We start from the raw sequence: 20778 nt of genomic DNA, 5'->3' as shown, positions 1-20778 counted from the left end.
GCTGGTCTCTGCTGAGTAAAATCTTTTTTGGAGAAAAGTCCCCATTTTCATGAAAACTGTCAGCATGTATAAACTGCCTCCGATGAAGTCATTAGAAACTCTCTAAAGCCACAGCACAGAAGTTTCCCCACAGAGGTTTGGATTTCTGACTCAGCTGCACAATTTTAGATAACAATGGAATCCAGCACCATAATTAAAACGGCTCCCTTGGGGCTTCCCTGGTGGCACAGTGGTTGAGAGTCCGCCTGCCAATGCAGGGGACACGGGTTCGAGCCCTGGCCTGGGAGGATCCCACATGCCGCGGAGCAACTAGGCCCGTGAGCCACAACTACTGAGCCTGCGCATCTGGAGCCTGTGCTCCGCACAAGAGAGGCCATGATAGTGAGAGGCCTGCGTACCGCGATGAAGAGTGGCCCCCCCTTGCCGCAGCTAGAGAAAGCCCTCGCACAGAAACGAAGACCCAATATAGCCAAAAATAAAAATAAATAAATAAATGAATTAAACAAACAAACAAACAAACAAAAAACAGCTCCCTTATGGTGCTACTTACAACAATGACTGTGAAGGAAGGCTGGGGTTTGTGAGAGGTACAATGGCTCTCTCAAAAACTCCTCGGCTTCCTCCAACCCCAGTTCCCCCCAGTTTGAGTTAAACTCTCAGGTTTGTGCTCAGAGTTGTGTACCTGGACTAGTGACGTGCCCTCTCCCTCAGCCTCCAGGACCATCTATAAGGGGCAGGAGACACTTCCACTTCCTAGTCACATGGCCTTGGCATCTGCCAAGACCACGGCTCTGGAGGGGGAAAGAGGCCTGGCTGGGCACAGTGATGATATGGATATGAATCCAGGAGACGCTGGGCAGTAAAGACAAACCCTCGGAAAATGATGGGTGCTTGACATCAGCACGACGATGCACAGATGCGGGAACTTGGAGAGAAAAGGACAGCCATCTTTTTAATGAAGACCGGTTTCCTGAAATTGATTTTGGATGACTCTGCACCGAGTTTGCCAAATGCAGCAAAATCCAAATAGGTTCTGAGAGGCAGGCACCTGCTCTTGGTAATATTGATGTTTTCTTTATATTTCAAACTTTTATTTTAATCCAAATCAGCTTATTCCTAGTGGAAAAAGGGCAGGGCATGACTTTGCCTGTTTTAGAGAAAAGAAATGGAGTCACAAAAAGGTCTATTGAAGATATGGCAGCACAGGAAGAGCCAGAGCTGGCATGATTCTGTGGGTGTTTGGAGGACACACCTACCTGGGCGACAGAAATCCCTGACTTTCAATAAGACAGCTCACAAATGGTTGATGACAATTTTATGGGCTTCTATAATGTTTACCTGAGGCTCTCTTCCAGAAGAATGAAATTTAACCTCTTGTTTAAAATTCCAGCCCTTTTATGTCCTCAAAAATTTTTCTCTTGTATTTGGATTAGAAAATCTTACCACACATGCACTCAGAACACCAAGTGCTGTGGATTCAGATCTCAGGACTCTTGAAAGTATCCTGCGCTGATTTCCAAATGGAGTTGAGCTGAAAGTACTTTCCTGTGTTCGTATTTTCTTCATCTTTTTCAATTGAGGAGACGTTACCATCAGAGAAGCAACATAACCTGGAAGGTGCCAGATCTGTCAGCAGACAAGGATCTCTATTCCACTGCTTTGCCACTTAACTAGCTATGCCACTTGGGCAAGTCATTTAACCTCTCAGAGCCCAGGCTTTATTTTTGTAAAATGGGTATTATGGTATTAGCTACATCAGAAAGCTGATATCAACGATAACACTTGCTACTTATTGAACATGTACAATATAAAGCATTTTATAAGTTTTTTATAGAAAACATTTTTATAAATGGCCATCTCATTTAATGCCATTAAAATCTCACTGAGTTGGGTGCTGTTATCTTCATTTGACACAGATGAGGAAACAGAGGTTTTGTGACATCACACTCAGGTCACACTCTGACTGCAGGAACGTGCTATGAACCACCACATACGGCATGAATTAACTGATAAAATAAATATAACATGCTTAGCATAGAGACTGACCTATAATAAAGGTTCAATAAAAGTTTTGATACAATTAATGTTTACTGAGTATGATACTATTTTAAAGAATATGCAGATCTGTTAAATGATTAGAGAGGAAGACACCATTTTGTTTTTAATCAGCAGTTAATAAACTCTTTGAGGGGAAAAAACCTGAGATTCACTTATTTTTGCAGCCTCAGATTGTAGTAGAGCATGCCTGGGACAGACGCTCTGTGAATATCTGTTAAGTGAAGAATAAATACAGATTCCACTTGGAATCAGGAGTCCTACAGACAAAACCTGACTCAGCTGCTTTAAGCAAAAACACATCTAGAACAGACACTGAGGTCCTCCTTTGCCCTCCATATTCCTCAGTACTGGCAAGCCCTCATAAGCTTATTATTTTAAGTCAATATAGAACTCAAAGAAATTTCGTATTTTTGTCTTCATCAAATAGTTTTTATCAAGAAATAATCTCCTTCCCAAACTGTGCTGTAGACACATAAAGAAAATTAAGGGCCACCCTCTCCTTAACTAAGTCAAAACAAGATGCTGTTAAGTCTTAAGAAAGCTGTTAGATACTTACTTTGGGGGGAATCGAAGGTTATGAAACTCATTTCTAATTATATGCATTTTAAAATTTCTAACTCAATATCCATAAATGAAATAAATTTTACTATTTAATACTAAATTAATCTCATTTAAATTAAGTTTAAAATTAACTTAAATTTCTAACTCAAAATGAAGAAATAAAAATGAATAATTTCCTGATAATATTTTGGTTTACTGTATTTATTTTGTTGCCTTTTAGAAAAGTTCATTCTTGGGACTTCCCCGGTGGTCCAGTGGTTAAGACTCTGCCTTCCAATGCAAGGGGCATGGGTTTGATCCCTGGTTGGTGAACTAAGATCCCACATGCTGCGTGGTGTGGCCAAAAAAAAAAAAAATAATAAAATAAAAAATAAAAAGGTCTTAAAAAAATTTAAAAAGGAGAAAAGTTCATTCTTATGTATAATTCATCAAATTACTTAATTTTAGGAAGCTTAATAAAATCCTTATTTTAAAAATGAGATAACATGGGTGCCAAAAAAAAAAATCTTCATGTGCTACTCAAGGTCACACAATGGCTAACCCGGCAGAACCATTTCAGAGACATTTTCAGGCTTTTGAAAAGAAACAGGCCTTGGAATGCTGACATTTGAATAAGACTAGCGAACAGACGAGCTTCAGCACATTCAAATATTCAGAGCTAAGTGGCATTATGTAATCATACAAGTCTGAATGCCCTTTATAATTTTAACCAATTTTTTTCTCAAGGACAAGGTTCCTTCAGATTGTTCCCATTTTTAAATTAAAGAACAAAGAAAGAGAGAGAAAGAAGATAGAAATTAATTAAAATCATGCTACTTAACACGGTTAATAATTTTATCCAAATCAACAAATATTTCTAGAAAGTTACTATAATTATGTTTAAGAAACACAGATACTTGAACAAAGAAGCCGTGGTAAATGATTGCTGCTAAAATTCTGAATATACTCTGGTCAATATTCTCATCCAACTTCCTCTTTGGCTGTTTTTAAAGCTGGGGTAATAAACACCGCAAAGATCTGTCATACACACAAAGAACAGTCTCTCTGGAGCCATCAGTGTTGGTCTCATAAAGAGGAATCCAGGAGCAGTAATTACCTAGGCATGTATAGCACTCTCTCGGCCACCACGAAACCCACCCTGAAGAAGAGGTTGCTGGCTGGGATGAACGGGAAAACCAGGAACAACAAGCCCACCAAAACTTCCCTGTGCTCCAATCTCTGAAACACACAATAGTGGAGGACAAATTAATCTGGGTTTAATTCCACTTCAGTCAGCATTTAACCATCTCTTTCATTTTCAGCTTCTCATTGAAGGAATGAATAAATTAGACCAATGTAAACCTTTTGATCAGTGTGCTGAATTCATCAGAGAAAGCCCTTAGGCTAAAACCTCTGGCTCATGGAAATATTCGCATGTACCCCTGACACACATTTGCCACCCAGAACATCTGCTATTTGCCTAACATGATCAGTGACCATTACTCCTTATTCTGGGCCGGCCCTACAGCCATCCTGCTTCTTGGTCTGGCTCCTTTTAGAGTCCCTGTGCCCCCAGGCAACTCATTCCAGGGAGCAAAGCAGCTGGGTGGGATCAAGCTCACTAAGGCATCATGGAGAATTACTGTCTCTCAGAAACAGAACACGTTAAAAGCAAAACAAACAAAAACAACAAAAAAGAAGAAGAAGAAGGAAAAAAAACCCACACAAAGCCCACCAGGAGAGGCAAAGCTTAGCATGAAGAAAATTAAATGCAAATGGTGAAATGTGGGGCACCAATGAGGGAGATCATTTGAGCTGAGGTGCTTTTAGCATCTTTCAAAATAAGCCAGTAAACAAGTATTTATTCCATGAAATTTTTTGGAATCAAAATTCATTACAATAAATCATTAAACTGACAGAACACCTTTCTCTTACATTGTATATATTAATTTGTAAAGATTTTTGTCACTTATAGTTAACATAAAATATTTCTATTTATTACTAATAATATGTTGTAATGGGCACTGTAAAAGCTAGTGTGTATTTCCAAATAGACGTATTTGAAGGAATGCCTTTTTAAAACAAACCTAAATGTATTGGATGGTATTACTTTTTTCTTCTTAAAAGAAGTTTAAGGGAAAAACCAAATAGAACTTTCCATGTTACAGTTTTAAATTTTTTCTTATAAACATTTTAAATAGCCTATTATTTTTAATAATTGTGAAAGACTAAACAAAAGAATTTCAAAAACATAAATAAGATTCCCTAATACAACTACTAATATTTTAAGTAGACAAAGTAAGATTTCAAACATCTTGAGACATTTGTCACCTGGATTTTATTAAAATCTTTGTTTTGCTGACTACAAAATATTGAATAACAAAGTTTCTAAGAGCAATTCCATATGAACAAATGTAATTTGGACAATTTCCTTTAAAAGTAAGGGAACGTAAGTAATGATCTCATTTTTTACCTAGAGTAACCACACTCTTTAGAATTAAAAGATGAAAGAAGAAGAAAAAATTTTGCATAACAAGCCTTCAACTCAAATGGATACAATAATGTTGTATTTTCTATGACCCACTTAAATTGAAGGAATAAAACAGGTGAGAAGTAACAAGTTCATTATATTTAAAAACTGCAAGCTATCTTTGTAATTTAGATTTTTCTTTCAGTTTACAGAGTATATTTCAGTCCAAGAATTTAAAGATTATAGGATTTTTAAAAGAACAAACACCCTCATAAGAATTCTGTAATATGAAGGCAAATTTTTTTAACAACTTTATTGGAGTATAATTGCTTTACAATGGTGCAAATATTTCTTGACAAGGCTGAAAATAAACCCCAGAGAGTGAGCATCACGTCAAGCATTGCTCATGAGCTCTGAGCCTATTATTGATGTTCTCTTTTTATAGGTGCACTTTTATTTTTCAGAGATAGTTGACTTTTTTGGACACTTTTCAAAAACTGCAATACTTTTGCAAAAGTATTCATGTGTCTTCCCAGAAAGATTTGTAGAGAGAATGTAATACCCCCTATTAATTAATCCTAAGTATGAAGGCAAGGGCAGGGGTTAAGAGAATTCTGACCAGGTCACCATCCAGGTCCCTGGATCGTGTTTTACCCCGTGAGGCGCCTCCCCATGTCATTGCGGTTATTGGAGATCAGCCCTCACTGCAGATCTGAACGAGGCGTCGCCTTCACACCCCCAGTGTCACCCCTTGCTGCCTGACCGAAGGCCCTTCCTTACTGTAGTGTCGTATGTTTCCGGCCTTTACTCAGCAGAAGCCCGAGCTGGGGAGCCAGTAGGTTGGGAGGAGCCGGTGTCCAGGGAGCACAGAGGCGCCCTCGGGCTCCTCCCTTCCCGGTCCCAAGAGCTGCCGCCGCTGCTGGAGGTGCGGAGATGGGGCTGCAGGCTCCAGGCACGGCCTTTATTCCCTTCCTGGCTCTCCTCCCAGTTGTGATTACGTATTTATCTGTGTGCTCACTGTCTTTAATTAATGTCTCCAGCAGACTGTAAGCTCCATGAGGACAGGAGCTGCTCAGTTGTGTTCAGTGGCGCGTGGTTTGTGCTCAGCTCAGTGCCTGGCACTTAGTGAGTGTTTAGAAATATTTGTTGAATAAATCAATAAATGAATAAATGTTCCATGTGAGAAAGAAAACTGGGTGTGAGAAGGGGAGAGGACAGAGAGGGCTTCCTGGTGGAGGGGGGACAATCTGGGGTTGAAAATTGAATGAATGCTCACAAGGTAGATATGGTGGGCTTGGGGAGGGGGAGAGGGGTCACAGCGAGGTGCATTCGGGCAGAAGATACAGAATGTACAAAGCAGGGAATAACCCTGGACATGTTGGCAGGTGACAAACCATCAGGGTGTTGTACGCTCTGTGTGGAGTTGACTTTTACCTACAGGCAACAAGGATGGAGTAAAGGGTCCCACATGCATAGAAAGAAAAGTAAGTCAGTGTCCAGCAGCTGATGTCCATGTCCCAGTTGTGGCCCTGCCACCATTAGTCACCTTGAGCAGGAATGAAATTAGCCCTTCCCTGTGTCAACTATTAAATGAGGTAAGTGAGGCTCACAGCTCAGCGCAGCTGGATCAACACAAAGGTTTCTTGATCAGAGAGAAAGTCCATGTCATTGGAGTTGTGAGCTTAGAGCCTACCAGTCCACATTGCTACCAGAGGGGCTGTCTTATGTGGTGTTTTACTTTGTTTTCAAAACATTCAACTGAAGACAGTGGCACAGTGCCCAAACTCAATGAACTCAGTGAAAAAGTTTCACTATTTATCTCAAGAAAAATAACATTCATGAAAAAAATTCTTGCGTCTCAAATTAAACTGACGATAATCTTCTCTCCTCCCCATTCAGTCAAGAGAGATAGAAAATATTCAAGAATATACTTCTTTAAACTGCAAGTTGATCAGCCAAGCAGAAAGTTGTAAAGTTAAGGGAAAAAATATGTCATGAACATGGCTGAATTTCCTAGAATGAGAAAGACTGGGAGAGAATCCAATTTTGTGTCCTGTGGATCACAGATGTGACAAAGTTGGCTAAATAATTTATAGCTTATTTCAGCCTAACAGATACAGATGAAACGCAAACAAAATAAGAGTGGGGGAAAAAAGAGAAAATGCGTGGCATTTTCCAAAGTACACAGACTGCATTCATTTCTAGGAAAAGAGGCAAATGGAAACTTATTCCAAATACACTAGGGGGTGAAAAGACATAAGAATTAAAACAGCTAATAATACAGCCAATAATAATAATACACATTATTTGTCTGATTAACTGTGCAACTTCAGACAAATTAATTTACTTCTCTGGGTTTTAATTTGATGATCAAAAACAAAAAAGAGGTGACTGATACCTATTGTATCTGTAGGAAAAATGTGTGATAGATTCACTCTGATAGGTGTTAGTCTTGACGTTTTTCCTGGCTCGGGAGGATACAGAAAAGCATTCCCCTGAGCTGCAAAGAGACATACCTCTTAGGGCGCCCAGAGAATCATGCGGCCACCATCAGCACAGTCACGCATCTGAGAGCCGCTAATGGAAAAGCAGTGAGCTTCTCAGAAACATAAATTACCTCAGAGGAGCACCAGCTCCAGAATCTGAGTCTAGCCTGGTCGCTTCTGGTTTATCCCAACCCCTTCCTACTCCCGGCTTCCTTTTCAAAGAACAAGTCATAGGTGAGGACACATACACAAGCACACAGACAGATACACACACACACACACAGATACATGCATGTGCACGTGGCCAGCAGTGTGTGGATGAGTGGTCATGAGAAGAGGATGCCTCCCTGTCCCATTCAACCCAGACAACATCTACTGCAGGCTGCTTCCTTCCAGAGCAGCAGAGAACAGGCCTCATTATAGTAATTATTACCATCATTCCCATATTTTCTCTCACCTCTAAACAGGTTTCAGATAAATAATACAGCGCATTCAGCATGTTCTTACAGTTCTGCGTAGAGCACGGTTATATTTCAATCCTAAGGATGTATCTGGCAGCTCTAGACTCTAGCTGTCTGCATCTAATTTATCAATTTCAGGGAAGCTGATGACAGTAAAGCTCCTTCGTCAGCCCTGGGAGTAAGGCATTTCCAAGCTGACAACTGGCAGGGCTACCAGGCCCTCTTTTCTCATCTGTTTTTGGGTCTACTTCCTCCACTAGACTATGCCTTCCTTGATGGGAGTCACCGTCTCACTTAGATTTATCCAGGTACCTGGCACATACATAATTGGCATTCAGCAAACTGTGTTGCAATAAGAAAGATTAGTGATGGAAGTTGCATATACATCACTGAGGTTCATTTTAGAGACTTCTCACTAAGGAAAACTTGTACTTTTGGTAACCCTCTGAAACACAGTATTTGCAGTGTTAATTTGGGGTGAGAAGTCCTTGAACATCCAAAGTATCTCACAAGGGTCTGACAGAGCTGACCGGCAGCAGTGAGGTACTTTTAATCAGGATACATGCATACCTTCTATGTCTCTCTAATTGCATTCATTGCTACTAACTACTACTTGGTCTCGCAAGGTCGTGGGACATTCCTACTTAGGAAAAGTGACATCTTTCACATTATTGAAGTTCAATTTTAATTTTGTGACTATTTCAATGTATTAAAATAGTCAATAATTTATCACTGTTATTATTATGATGGAAATTCTTTTTAATTGAGGAAGGCAAGTTATTTAATCAATTTAAATCCCCATTGCTTTATCTGACTGCACAGTACTGCCTCATCTCTTGCTCTGAATCCCAGTTACTCAGCTGGGGGTGCCGGGCAGTGAGCTAGGCTCATTCTCTTGCTAAGTGACTCCCAAATTGCCACCCTGTAGCAGGCAACCCAAACTTATGCCAGCTTAAAAAATTCTATTTAATCTTCACAACAATTCTGTGGAGCTGAATATTATTATCCTTGTTGTAAACTCAAATGCCCGAGACCTTTGGGTCCTTCACAATAGCTACAACCGCAAATCAGCAGTTGTACCGTGTTATTTCTGTGAGAAACTTTCTTCAAGGCTGCACAGGACTTCAGGTCTCCTTCCTGCAGAACGGAACCTGGGCTCTCCCTGTGCAGCTTCTGTATACTTTAAGAATTTTTTGAAGCCCCAAACCCCTATTACTGTCCAGAGGAAATGCATCGGTGAGTCTCCACTTGAGCAAATCAGAGGCTCAGGTTTATTTAAAACATCATGAGCTCTGAATCTACACAAGCCCTTAGATGCTCCCAAATGATGATAATACAGACTGCATGAAATGGATGGAGAACTGGTCTCAGAACACTAACTCAAGACCAGCATGGGAAGGGGCAAGCCAGAAGTAGAGAGAGAGAAAGAGCTTGGCTGTTTGGGCCAATGGGATTCTGTCTAAGCTCTGCACAAATGTACCTTGAACTTCTTTTTCCCCCCCTGGGTTGCCCTCCTGTCTACTTGACCTTCACTATCGTCTGTATTTTCCTTTGAATTTTACAGCCCCTCCCTGCTTCACATCTGTCTGACAGTAGCTCAGTTTGCCTGTCTCCAGGCACAGCTCCTGTCTGGGGATCCTCTCCATGGTCACAGCTCTCACCTGGTGTTGGTGACAGTTCCCTCCTCTGACCCTTCAGGCCATCTGGCAGGTGTCCCTTGGCATGTTAGCTCCACTCTGGCCACATCACTGCAAAGGTCCCTTCATAAACTCTTCAGTCACCCCATGGGCCGTGCACTGTGTATCCTGCCAGGGCTCTGACTAATAGACCACAGTGGAAGAGCATGCGATGCGGATGGAAGCAGAGATGTGGATTCTAAAGAAGGGTCAGAACACTGGCTTTTGTGAGCTATCCGGAGCTGGCCCCAAACCACTCCTGACTTGGTCCCATCCTTGCATTGTATTTCCATTAAGTTTCAGCCCTTGGGTGAACCACCCTTTTCTGAGGCCACTGAAATTATAGAAAGTTCTAAATGTTGTATAAAACCAGTAAAGACAAATACCAATCTAAGAGAGCTTTTATCTGGCAAATGATATTGAGACCAATCTCTCAGCAGCTGGAGAGGAGAAAGTTTTGAATTTTTACTGCTCTTACAATATGAAATGCAACAGACCACTTCTTAATGATTCCAACAAGATCTAGAATCTGAACTCCATTTCAGTAATGCAGGAGGCAAGAGGAATCTTGGGATAGTCTCAAGGGTAAAGAGAATAAGAAAAATTGAAAGCTGATTCTCAGAGCCTCAGTCGCAAGTGCCAAATTCCTTGATGATTATATAGTCAACCGGGACCCTAAGTTAGGCCCAGTGGCCACAGTGCCACACTACGAGAGGCTGAAGGACAGTCCACCCATGACATAAACACAATTCGCATCTCACATGTAAGCATGGAAAGGTACCACTTGCAGCTTTTTTCTTCCCTGGTCTGAAATCAACGAAATAAGCCAAGTTGGGAGAGAAAATAGCTTTGGTTCAGGATCTCAAGAGCATGGCTGCCAACCCACACACTCCTTGGTTCAAGCTGGTGATATCACTTCCCCATTTTCATGTGCCCTAAAATTTACTCATAAGTGCACATGGAAAAAGTTTTTAAAGGGGAAATGAATGAAGAAATTATACCTCCTCAGAGACAAAAGTAGATTTGTACACTCTATCTTCTCTGAGCCAATTTAAACACTGCTTTTCCCACGCCAAGCTTTCTTCACTGAGGAGCTTTGCCAGATGCACTAATGAACGCAGAGACGAAGGGAGATTAAAATAAGAACATTCATAAAACAACACTTTGGATTTCTGGTCCTTGGTTGTGGACTTCATTTTTTTGCAGAGCTTTTTGTTTGATTTGTTTTTTCTAAATCTTCCTGCCAGCAATAGATCCTGGGATTGAAACTTCTTATCTTCACAAGAGCACACAATTATGTTGTTTCAGGATCAAACCAGGTGAAGAGGGAAACTCTCATATTGTTTTACTCAAGTGAGAATGAACTACTTCATAACTTTATTTGGAAATATGTGTCACATTCAGGGTGTGTTTTAAATGTTTAAAGAAAAATAAAAGCAAAAATCTTTTAAAAGGCACTTTAGAGGAGGCATGATTGGAAAATATCAGTCTAGTGCAAAAAACACCATTTATTTTACGTTTTTTCCCTGTAATTGATCTCTAGTCTCATAGCGTTGTGGTCGGAAAAGATGTTGATATGATTTCAATTTTCTTAAATTTACCAAGGCTTGATTTGTAACCCAAGCTGTGATCTATCCTGGAGAATGTTCCGTGTGCACTTGAGATGAAAGTGTAATCTGTTGTTTTGGGATGGAATGTCCTATAAATATCAATTAAATCTATCTGGTCTATTGTGTCATTTAAAGCTTGTTTCCTTATCAATTTTCTGTCTGGATGATCTGTCCATTGGTGTCAGTGAGGTGTTAAAGTCCCTCACTATTATTGTGTTACTATCATTTTCCCCTTTTATAGCTGTTAGCAGTTGCCTTATGTATTGAGGTGCTCCTATGTTGGGTGCATATATATTTGTAATTGTTATATCTTCTTCTTGGATTGATCCCTCGATCATTATGTAGTGTTCTTCCTTGTCTCTTGTAACATTCTTTATTTTAAAGTCTATTTTATCTGATATGAGTATTGCTACTCCAGCTTTCTTTTGATTTCCATTTGCATGGAATATCTTTTTCCATCCTCTCACTTTCAGTCTGTATGTGTCCCTAGGTCTGAAGTGGGTCTCTTGTAAACACATACATATGGGTCTTGTTTTTGTATCCATTCAGTGAGCCTGTGTCTTTTGGTTGGAGCATTTAATCCATTCACGTTTAAGGTAATTATCAATATGTATGTTCCTATGACCATTTTCTTAATTGTTTTGGGTTTGTTTTTGTAGGTCCTTTTCTTCTCTTGTGTTTCCCACTTAGAGAAGTTCCTTTAGCATTTGTTTTAGAGCTGGTTTGGTGGAGCTGAATTCTTAGTTTTTGCTTGTCTGTAAAGCTTTTAATTTCTCCATTCACTCTGAATGAGATCCTTGCCTGGTAGAGTAATCTTGGTTGTAAGTTCTTCCCTTTCATCACTTTAAGGATATCATGCCACTTCCCTTCTGCCTTGTAGAGTTTCTGCTGAGAAATCAGCTGTTAACCTTATGGGAGTTCCCTTGTATGTTATTTGTCGGAAAACCCTTGCTGCTTTTCATAATTTTTCTTTTTCTTTAATTTTTGTCAGTTTGATTACTACGTGTCTCGGCGTGTTTCTCCTTGGGTTTATCCTGCCTGGGACTCTCTGCACTTCCTGGACTTGGGTGGCTCTTTCCTTTCCCATGTTAGGTAAGTTTTCGACTGTAATCTCTTCAAATATTTTATTGGGTCCTTTCTCTCTCTCTCTTCTCCTTCTGGGACCCCTATAATGTGAATGTTGTTGTGTTTAATGTTGTCCCAGAGGTCTCTTAGGCTGTCTTCATTTCTTTTCATTCTTTTTTCTTTATTCTGTTCCGCAGCAGTGGATTCCACCATTCTGTCTTCCAGGTCACTTATCCGTTCTTCTGCCTCAGTTATTCTGCTATTGATTCCTTCAAGTGTATTTTTCATTTCAGTTATTGTATTGTTCATCTCTGTTTGTTCTTTAATTCTTCTAGATCTTTGTTAAACATTTCTTGCATCTTCTCGATCTCTGCCTCCATTTTTCTTCCAAGGTCCTGGATCATCTTCACTATCATTATTCTGAATTCTTTTTCTGGAAGGTTGTCTACCTCCACTTCATTTAGTTGTTTTTCTGGGGTTTTATCTTGTTCCTTCATCTGGTACAAAGTCCTCTCCTTTTCATTTTGTCTATTTTTCTGTGAATGTTACCATTCATTTTAATAATCAAGTACTAGTAAGGAGTTAAGGAAATTAAGTAAATTAGAAAAATGTTGTTCAATAAAACTTTCCCTGATTAGAATGAAACTATTACAGGAATTTATGGAGACATGGGAGAAGTAGAGAATGAAGTTTCTTCCTCTCTCTCTGTGGTTCTGAACAAAAATGGAAAAAGCACTAGAAACGTGTATTTTAAAAAAAAGTGAGGCAGAACTAGAACAAAAAATTTCGCAATTTGTATGGAAACACAAAAGACCCCGAATAGCCAAAGCAATCTTGAGAACGAAAAAAGGAGCTGGAGGAATAAGGCTCCCTGACTTCAGACTATATTACAAAGCAACAGTAATCAAGACAGTATGGTACTGGCACAAAAACAGAAAGATAGATCAGTGGAACAGGATAGAAAGCCCAGAGATAAACCCACACACATATGGACACCTTATCTTTGATAAAGGAGGCAGGAATGTACAGTGGAGAAAGGACAGCCTCTTCAATAAATGGTGCTGGGAAAACTGGACAGGTACATGTAAAAGTATGAGATTAGATCACTCCCTAACACCATACACAAAAATAAGCTCAAAATGGATTAAAGACCTAAATGTAAGGCCAGAAACTATCAAACTCTTAGAAGAAAACATAGGAAGAACACTCTATGACATAAATCACAGCAAGATCCTTTCTGACCCACCTCCTAGAGTAATGGAAATAAAAACAAAAATAAACAAATGGGACCTAATGAAACTTCAAAGCTTTTGCACAGCAAAGGAAACCATAACCAAGACCAAAAGACAACCCTCAGAATGGGAGAAAACATTTGCAAATGAAGCAACTGACAAAGGATTAATCTCCAAAATTTACAAGCAGCTCATGCAGCTCAATAACAAAAAAACAAACAACCCCATCCAAAAATGGGCAGAAGACCTAAATAGACATTTCTCCAAAGAAGATATACAGAATGCCAACAAACACATGAAAGAATGCTCAACATCATTAATCATTAGAGAAATGCAAATCAAAACTACAATGAGATATCATCTCACACCAGTCAGAATGGCCATCATCAAAAAATCTAGAAACAATAAATGCTGGAGAGGGTGTGGAGAAAAGGGGACACTCTTGCACTGCTGGTGGGAATGTGAATTGGTTCAGCCACTGTGGAGAACAGTATGGAGGTTCCTTAAAAAACTACAAATAGAATTACCATATGACCCAGCAATCCCACTACTTGGCATATACCCTGAGAAAACCAAAATTCAAAAAGAGTCATGTACCAAAATGTTCATTGCAGCTCTATTTACAATAGCCAGGACATGGAAACAACCTAAGCGCCCATCATCGGATGAATGGATAAAGAAGATGTGGCACATATACACAATGGAATATTACTCAGCCTTAAAAAGAAATGAAATTGAGCTATTTGTAATGAGATGGATAGACCTAGAGTCTGTCATACAGAGTGAAGTAAGTCAGAAAGAAAAAGACAAATACCGTATGCTAACACATATATATGGAATTTAAGGGAAAAAAATGTCATGAAGAACCTAGGGGTAAGATAGGAATAAAGACGCAGACCTACTGGAGAACGGACTTGAGGGTATGGGGAGGGGGAGGGGTGAGTTTTGACAGGGCGAGAGAGAGTCATGGACATATACACACTAACAAACGTAGTAAGGTAGATAGCTGGGGGGAAGCAGCCGCAAGGCACAGGGATATTAGCTCAGTGCTTTGTGACAGCCTGGAAGGGTGGGATGGGGAGAGTGGGAGGGAGGGAGACGCAAGAGGGAAGACATATGGGAACATGTGTATATGTATAGCTGATTCACTTTGTTATAAAGCAGAAACTAACACACCATTGTAAAGCAATTATACCCCAATAAAGATGTTAAAAAAAAAAAAAAAAAAAAAAAGTGAGGAAGACTAGAGAGATGAAAGGTAGGGGCAAGACAAGATCTCTTTTAAGGTCATGTTCAATGTGTAAATTATTACACACGTGCTATGGGAGAGACTCATACAGAGGGGGAAATAAAAGTCACCTGGTAAGCTGCAAATGCTAGAGAGTAAAGGAAAAACAAGCATCTCTCAAGCACATACCATATGCCAGACATTTGACTGAGACTGTCTCACTGACATTTCATGATAATATTACAATGTAGGTAATTATCCCCAGTTTATAGATGAGGAAATTGAAGCTCAGAGGGCTTAAGACACTTATCTAAGTTGATCCAATTAGTGAGAAACAAGGGTTTCAAACTGAGGTTTGATTCACCCTAACGCGTGTCCTTTCCCCACAGTCCATGTGGCTTTGGGATCCCAAGGCAAGGTCAACTGTGTGCGTGGGGGGGCTGATTTCAGCCCTTTGCTGCCTCTTAGTTTTGTAGCAGAAACCCACAGAGCAGATATGACCCAGCAATTTGGAGGTTGCCGAGTAAGCCACTGCTGAGCTAGACCAGAAATCTCACCCCTGAGTCCCTTTGCCAGATAAACGCCAACACGAGTATTCTACAATCTGCAGGGATGCAGCAGGATATGCTGCATGGAACGTGTGTTCTTTGTCAATTATTCTGTTTCAATAAATGGTTGCAGGTGGCCCACCTACTCACTCTGACAACCAGCCTCTGGAAGAGCGGACATGTCCATGTCCACAGCCACAACAGGGGAAGACATAATTTATTTGATCGTAGTTACTGAATTGTAAGTCAAAATTATATTTAAGACTTGAGGGGGGATAATGATTATTTTTGACATAAGAAATCATATACTGTGATGAAATCACCCTCTTATTAAGGAAAATAACAGAACATTCATATTCTAGTGCCCACAGAGGCGTAATGAATAAGCTGAGTGGACAAAAGCCTTCTAAATTTTAAATCTACACATGCTCTGGAGCTTATTGCTCTAACCTCCATTTTTAATATTCAACTGTTTATGTCTAAATCTTGCAGGAATGTAATACTGTGATAACCACTTACTCATTCCTTTTTTTTAACCTTTAAAAAGCTTTAAATTTATTTTTTAATTGAAGTATAGTTGCTGGTCAATATTATATAAGTTACAGGTGTAGAGTATAGTGATTCATGATTTTGAAAGGTTACACTTCATTTAGTTATAAAATATTGACTATATTCCCTGTGTTGTACAGTATATCCTTGTAGCTTATTTTATACATAACAGTTTGTACTTCTTAGCCCCCTACCTCTCGATAGCCCCTCCCTCTTCCCTCTCCCCACTGGTAACCACTAGTATGTTGTATTTTTAGATTCCACACATAAGAGAAATTATACAGTATTTGTCTTTCTCTGACAACCACTTACTCTTGTAGCATCTGTGATATTCATATCTATATCAGGAGGGTGGATTTGGAAAGTCAAAATAGTAGTGTAGCTCTAAGAGCTACGTGTTCATTTGTGTTGAAACCAAAGCTATCTGGGTGGACTCAGGAGAAAGGAGGAGCTGAGGGGAGGCATCAGAACCCCCATTAGATACCTCTGCCTTCAGGGGAGGTCCTGTCCAGAGAAGAATCAGTGGTACACTGGACAGGGGGCCTGTGGGACCAAGGAGAGAAAACTGTCAGCAGTAGCTCAGTCTTGTGCCCAGAGCCTGTCCAGAGCAGAGAGGGGAAAAGGCCACCACCTAGCAGTCCAGGTCTTCCATCATACTCCCAGCATCCAGCTCTGGCTAGTGAAACAAAGATGACACAGGTAATGCAGCCGAATCCCTGGTTAAGAACTATGACTTGGGACTTCCCTGGTGGTGCAGTGGTTAAGACTGCCCTCCAGTGCAGGGAGTGTGGGTTCGATCCCTGGTTGGGGAGCTAAGATCCCACATGTCTCGTGGCCAAAATACCAAAACATAAAACAGAAGCAGTATTGTAACAAATTCAATAAAGACTTTAAAAATGGTCCACATCAAAAAAAATCTTAAAAAAAAAAAAGAACTATAACTTAATAAAGCGACCTTAGGTGGGAGGGAGGCTGATGCAATTAACCAATTTTTTCCTTCTGTAAGAATTCAATTAAGAACCAGGATGGATTTAACCATGCAAGTGAAGTCATGTGCGAATTTAGCTTTGATGATGAGGAAACAAGAGGCAGAGGATAAATTAGATGCATTTTCATAAATAGTTTTGTTCCTATGAAAATATACACACTTGGCAGAAGTGGTCTTCTACCTATGATTACCGCTTAAATATTTCTAAGATGTCCCTTTGCCAAAACCTTCCAAAGCAGGATGCTATAGACTTATTTTCTGTTAAGAAAGAGACAAGATTTTAACTTTTTCACACCGTGAGTCACACTCACTCAGAAGTATGGTTCATCTACCCACTTGGGATTGTCACACAGAGATCAGTCCCTTCCCTCTGTAATCTAAAATGAATAAGGAGAAGGAACCACAAAAATCCCACACAGTTTCACACAGTAAAGATGCAAATATTTTAGAGCAGCATTTCTTAAAGACTATAATTCATCCTACTTTATCAAACAAATTACAGAGAGATGTTTGGCTTACTTCAAGGTTACAAGATATGAAAGTAATAATAAATTTAGTAAGCTTCTCTCTTAACAGCTAAAAAAAGGGATTTTTACTTTTCCAGTTGAGCTTCTGAAGTAACTGCTATGAATAATGGATTTGATTCCTGTTTTCCATCAATGTGCTCATCCAAAATTAAAATATCTTCTATAATCAAAATAGGTTGGATCTCATTGGATAAGACCCACTTTCCTGCTTCTGATACATATGGTGATAAAAGCCTAGTGGATCATCTTTTTTTATCAAAGTTGTTAAAAGCTCTTTTTTACAAGTAACTGACATGATTAAGTAATGCTCTTCCCTTCCCTTTAACTGTGCATCTTCCCTTACCTTTAACTGAACAGCCTAACTACCACAGCCTAAAAGGGCAAATTTAATGGACTAATGAATGTAACAAAGGATGGAGACAAAGGCTCTAGGTTTTAAAATAGTATCAAATACTTGTAATTTTCCATATTCAGACATTCCAACACCTATTATCATTTTTTCATTAGGCCTGCTTTCCACCAAACAGCAACAGCATAAATCTCTAAAGTGTAGCTAAGAGAGAAGCAGCAATAATATGATCTATATAAGGCTTGACACAAAAGCAAGAATTTGACCATGTATCACTAATTGAGAGTCATTTTTCCCTTGGGAAATTATAAGGTAAAAGAAAAAAATCTTCTAGACAGAAAAACAAAGGGTGAAAGTGTTTCTCCAACAAGCCTTGGCATTGACTTATTCCCCAAGCAAAGACACTGTCCGAGTGAGCACCCAAATCTGTAACAGGCAGAAAACTAGAGTTTTCAGTTCAGTTCACTGGCCAAAGTCACGCACATCAAAAGGGATTGTGGTGCCTTGGAATGGAGACAGTTTTCAAGGCAATGCCAGGGAGGCTGATGTTAATAAATGTTCTTCCCAGTTAATTGCTTTTTAATACCAAATGCCAGGGGGCTGGGTCACAAACTGACTAGGCCAATTTGGCCATCGAAAGTTGCCGTCCTTCTGTAAATAGTGCTGGCCTCTGGCAATCAGAGCCAGACAGGACACAAAAATGAAAGCAGGCTTTACATGAAGTTCTGCCAAAAGTGCAACCATTTATTATCAAACAGTCACACACTAGCTTATCATGAAGCTCCAGGAAGTCTCTTCTCTGTCCTCCAGCCTTCCTACAAGAAGCTTCCATGAAAGGACCTATCTTCTGCGGGAAGGACAGCTCGCTTTCCATTCAGGTAAGGCATAGAGGTACTCTGTCAAGCACCTTCTTTTTAAATCAACAGTGAAGCAAATAAAGATACAATTTTTAGCTTTCTCCAGTTACAGGGAGCACTACATGTGCAGGGATACATGCCATGTCACTTTGGTTTCACTTGGAAAACTGTCACTTCATATAGGGATGAATCAGTTACTCAAGGTAATACTCACTTCCCCAACCTATGGCATTTGATGGATGGCCATGCAGTATCCTCTTCCCATCATGAACCTTAGCAGTCACAGTCATTGCATCAAATACCCACATCCAAATTTCTAATTACAGCCTCAATCTGATGAAAACCAAGGCTCCAGGAATCTGGTCCAAGGCTGTACCTCTCATTTTTTCAGGTGGTATTGCTATAGGGATAATAATATGAAAATTATTTTGTTGATGCTGTGGTGATGGCTATTGTTTTTGAAGGTACATATATGGCAGGAAAAAAGTGTTTAAACACTGCTCAAGAATGGACTCTCAAAATTCACTTAGCCACCAGCCCTGATATCTCCAAGTCAATACTTCCCAAAACATGCTATCATAACACTGATCCTGCAAGAAGGCCCTAAAAATGTTTCCAAATTGAAATAAATTTGAGAAATGCCACTTACTATATACCCCATTTAAAAACTCAATAGCTAGGACATGGAAACAACCTAAATGTCCAAAGGTAGATGAATGGATAAAGAAGATGTGGTACATATATACAATGGAATATTACTCAGCCATAAAAAGGAATGAAATTGGTCATTTGTAGAGATGTGGATGGATCTAGAGACTGTCATACAGAGTGAAATAAGCCAGAAAGACAAAAACAAATACTGTATATTAATTCATATATGTGGAATCTAGAAAAATGGTACAGATGAACCTATTTGTAGGACAGGAATAGAGATGCAGACGTAGAGAACGGACATGTGGACATGGTGGGGAAGGGGAGGGTGGGACAAATTGTGAGATTAGGTTTGACATAAATACACTACCATGAGTAAAATAGATAGCTAGTGGGAACCTGCCGTATAGCACAGGGAGCTCAGCTCGGTGTTCTGTGATGACCTAGATGGGTGGGATGGGGGTGGGGTGGGAGGGAGGTCCAAGAGGGAGGGGATATATGTATACATATAGCTGATTCACTTTATTATACAGCAGAAACTAACACAACACTGTAAAGCAATTTTACTCCAATAAAAAAAAAAAACAAACTCAAAAGGCTGCTTAGAGCACAGTAAAGGTTTTGTGAAGTCCCTCAGTAAAGAAAAATATATTTAACTTCTCTAAACCTAGTGCTTCTGAAATGCAGGATCTTTATTTAGAGTAACCTTACTTAATGACGTATATGACGCTAGAACATATTTTGAGAAATGCTGGTATAAACTGCTCAAGCAGAATGAAGTTAAAAAGAAAAGTTTCCATCTTAGGAGCTTCTATAACCTGTCCCCAGAATCATCTCACTGTCTGCCAAATATTCCCTACATCTCTTTCATAGCCTTCATGCTACAGTTGAAATACATTTTCTGTCGCTCATCCTTCGTAGATGTAGAATAGATGATTTCCATGTAAAAAATCACTATACATTTAGAGAACTTTATCAAGCCATCCATCAGCATAGTCTTGGCTCCCGCCAGGACAAGTCCTAAGAGCAGGAAAGTTTCTTGGCAGGTGAGAGGCATATCTGTGTGTAGAAGGATAATTCTCTCAGAGCTGGGGGCATGGACTGAAAGTGGAGAAAACCAAGCTCTTCAAGGTAGCTACTGGGTTTACTTCTATTTTTATTTTCCATACTCAGCATATATATATATATATATATTTTTTTTTTTTTTTTTTTTTTTTGCTGTACGCGGGTCTCTCACTGTTGTGGCCTCTCCCGTTGTGGAGCACAGGCTCCAGACGCACAGGCCCAGCGGCCATGGCCCACGGGCCCAGCCACCCCGTGGCATCTGGGATCTTCTTGGACCAGGGCACGAACCCGTGTCCCCTGCATCGGCAGGCAGACTCTCAACCACTGCGCCACCAGGGAAACCCTCAGCATATTTTTTGGAACGAATGAATGATCAAAAATTAAATATCGAATACGTTATCATTTCCTGTAGGCTTTT

At 39.8% G+C, this 20778-nt stretch overlaps 1 protein-coding gene across 4 annotated transcripts in view; it reads right to left on the bottom strand.

Moving 5' to 3' along the window:
• TMTC1 (transmembrane O-mannosyltransferase targeting cadherins 1) overlaps positions 1–20778 on the bottom strand; it is a 264581-nt gene that overhangs the window by 87263 nt on the left and 156540 nt on the right. For all 4 annotated transcript variants that reach the window (XM_032646464.1, XM_032646467.1, XM_032646465.1 and 1 more), the window contains one exon: positions 3716–3837. In XM_032646464.1, the coding sequence (XP_032502355.1) occupies positions 3716–3837 (122 nt within the window). The remainder of the gene's footprint in view (positions 1–3715; positions 3838–20778) is intronic.

This window comes from Phocoena sinus, chromosome 10, assembly GCF_008692025.1.
Source record: "Phocoena sinus isolate mPhoSin1 chromosome 10, mPhoSin1.pri, whole genome shotgun sequence".
NCBI classification, from domain to species: domain Eukaryota; kingdom Metazoa; phylum Chordata; class Mammalia; order Artiodactyla; family Phocoenidae; genus Phocoena; species Phocoena sinus.
Note: the sequence above shows the minus strand (reverse complement) of the source record. Positions and strands in the feature narration are given on the sequence as shown.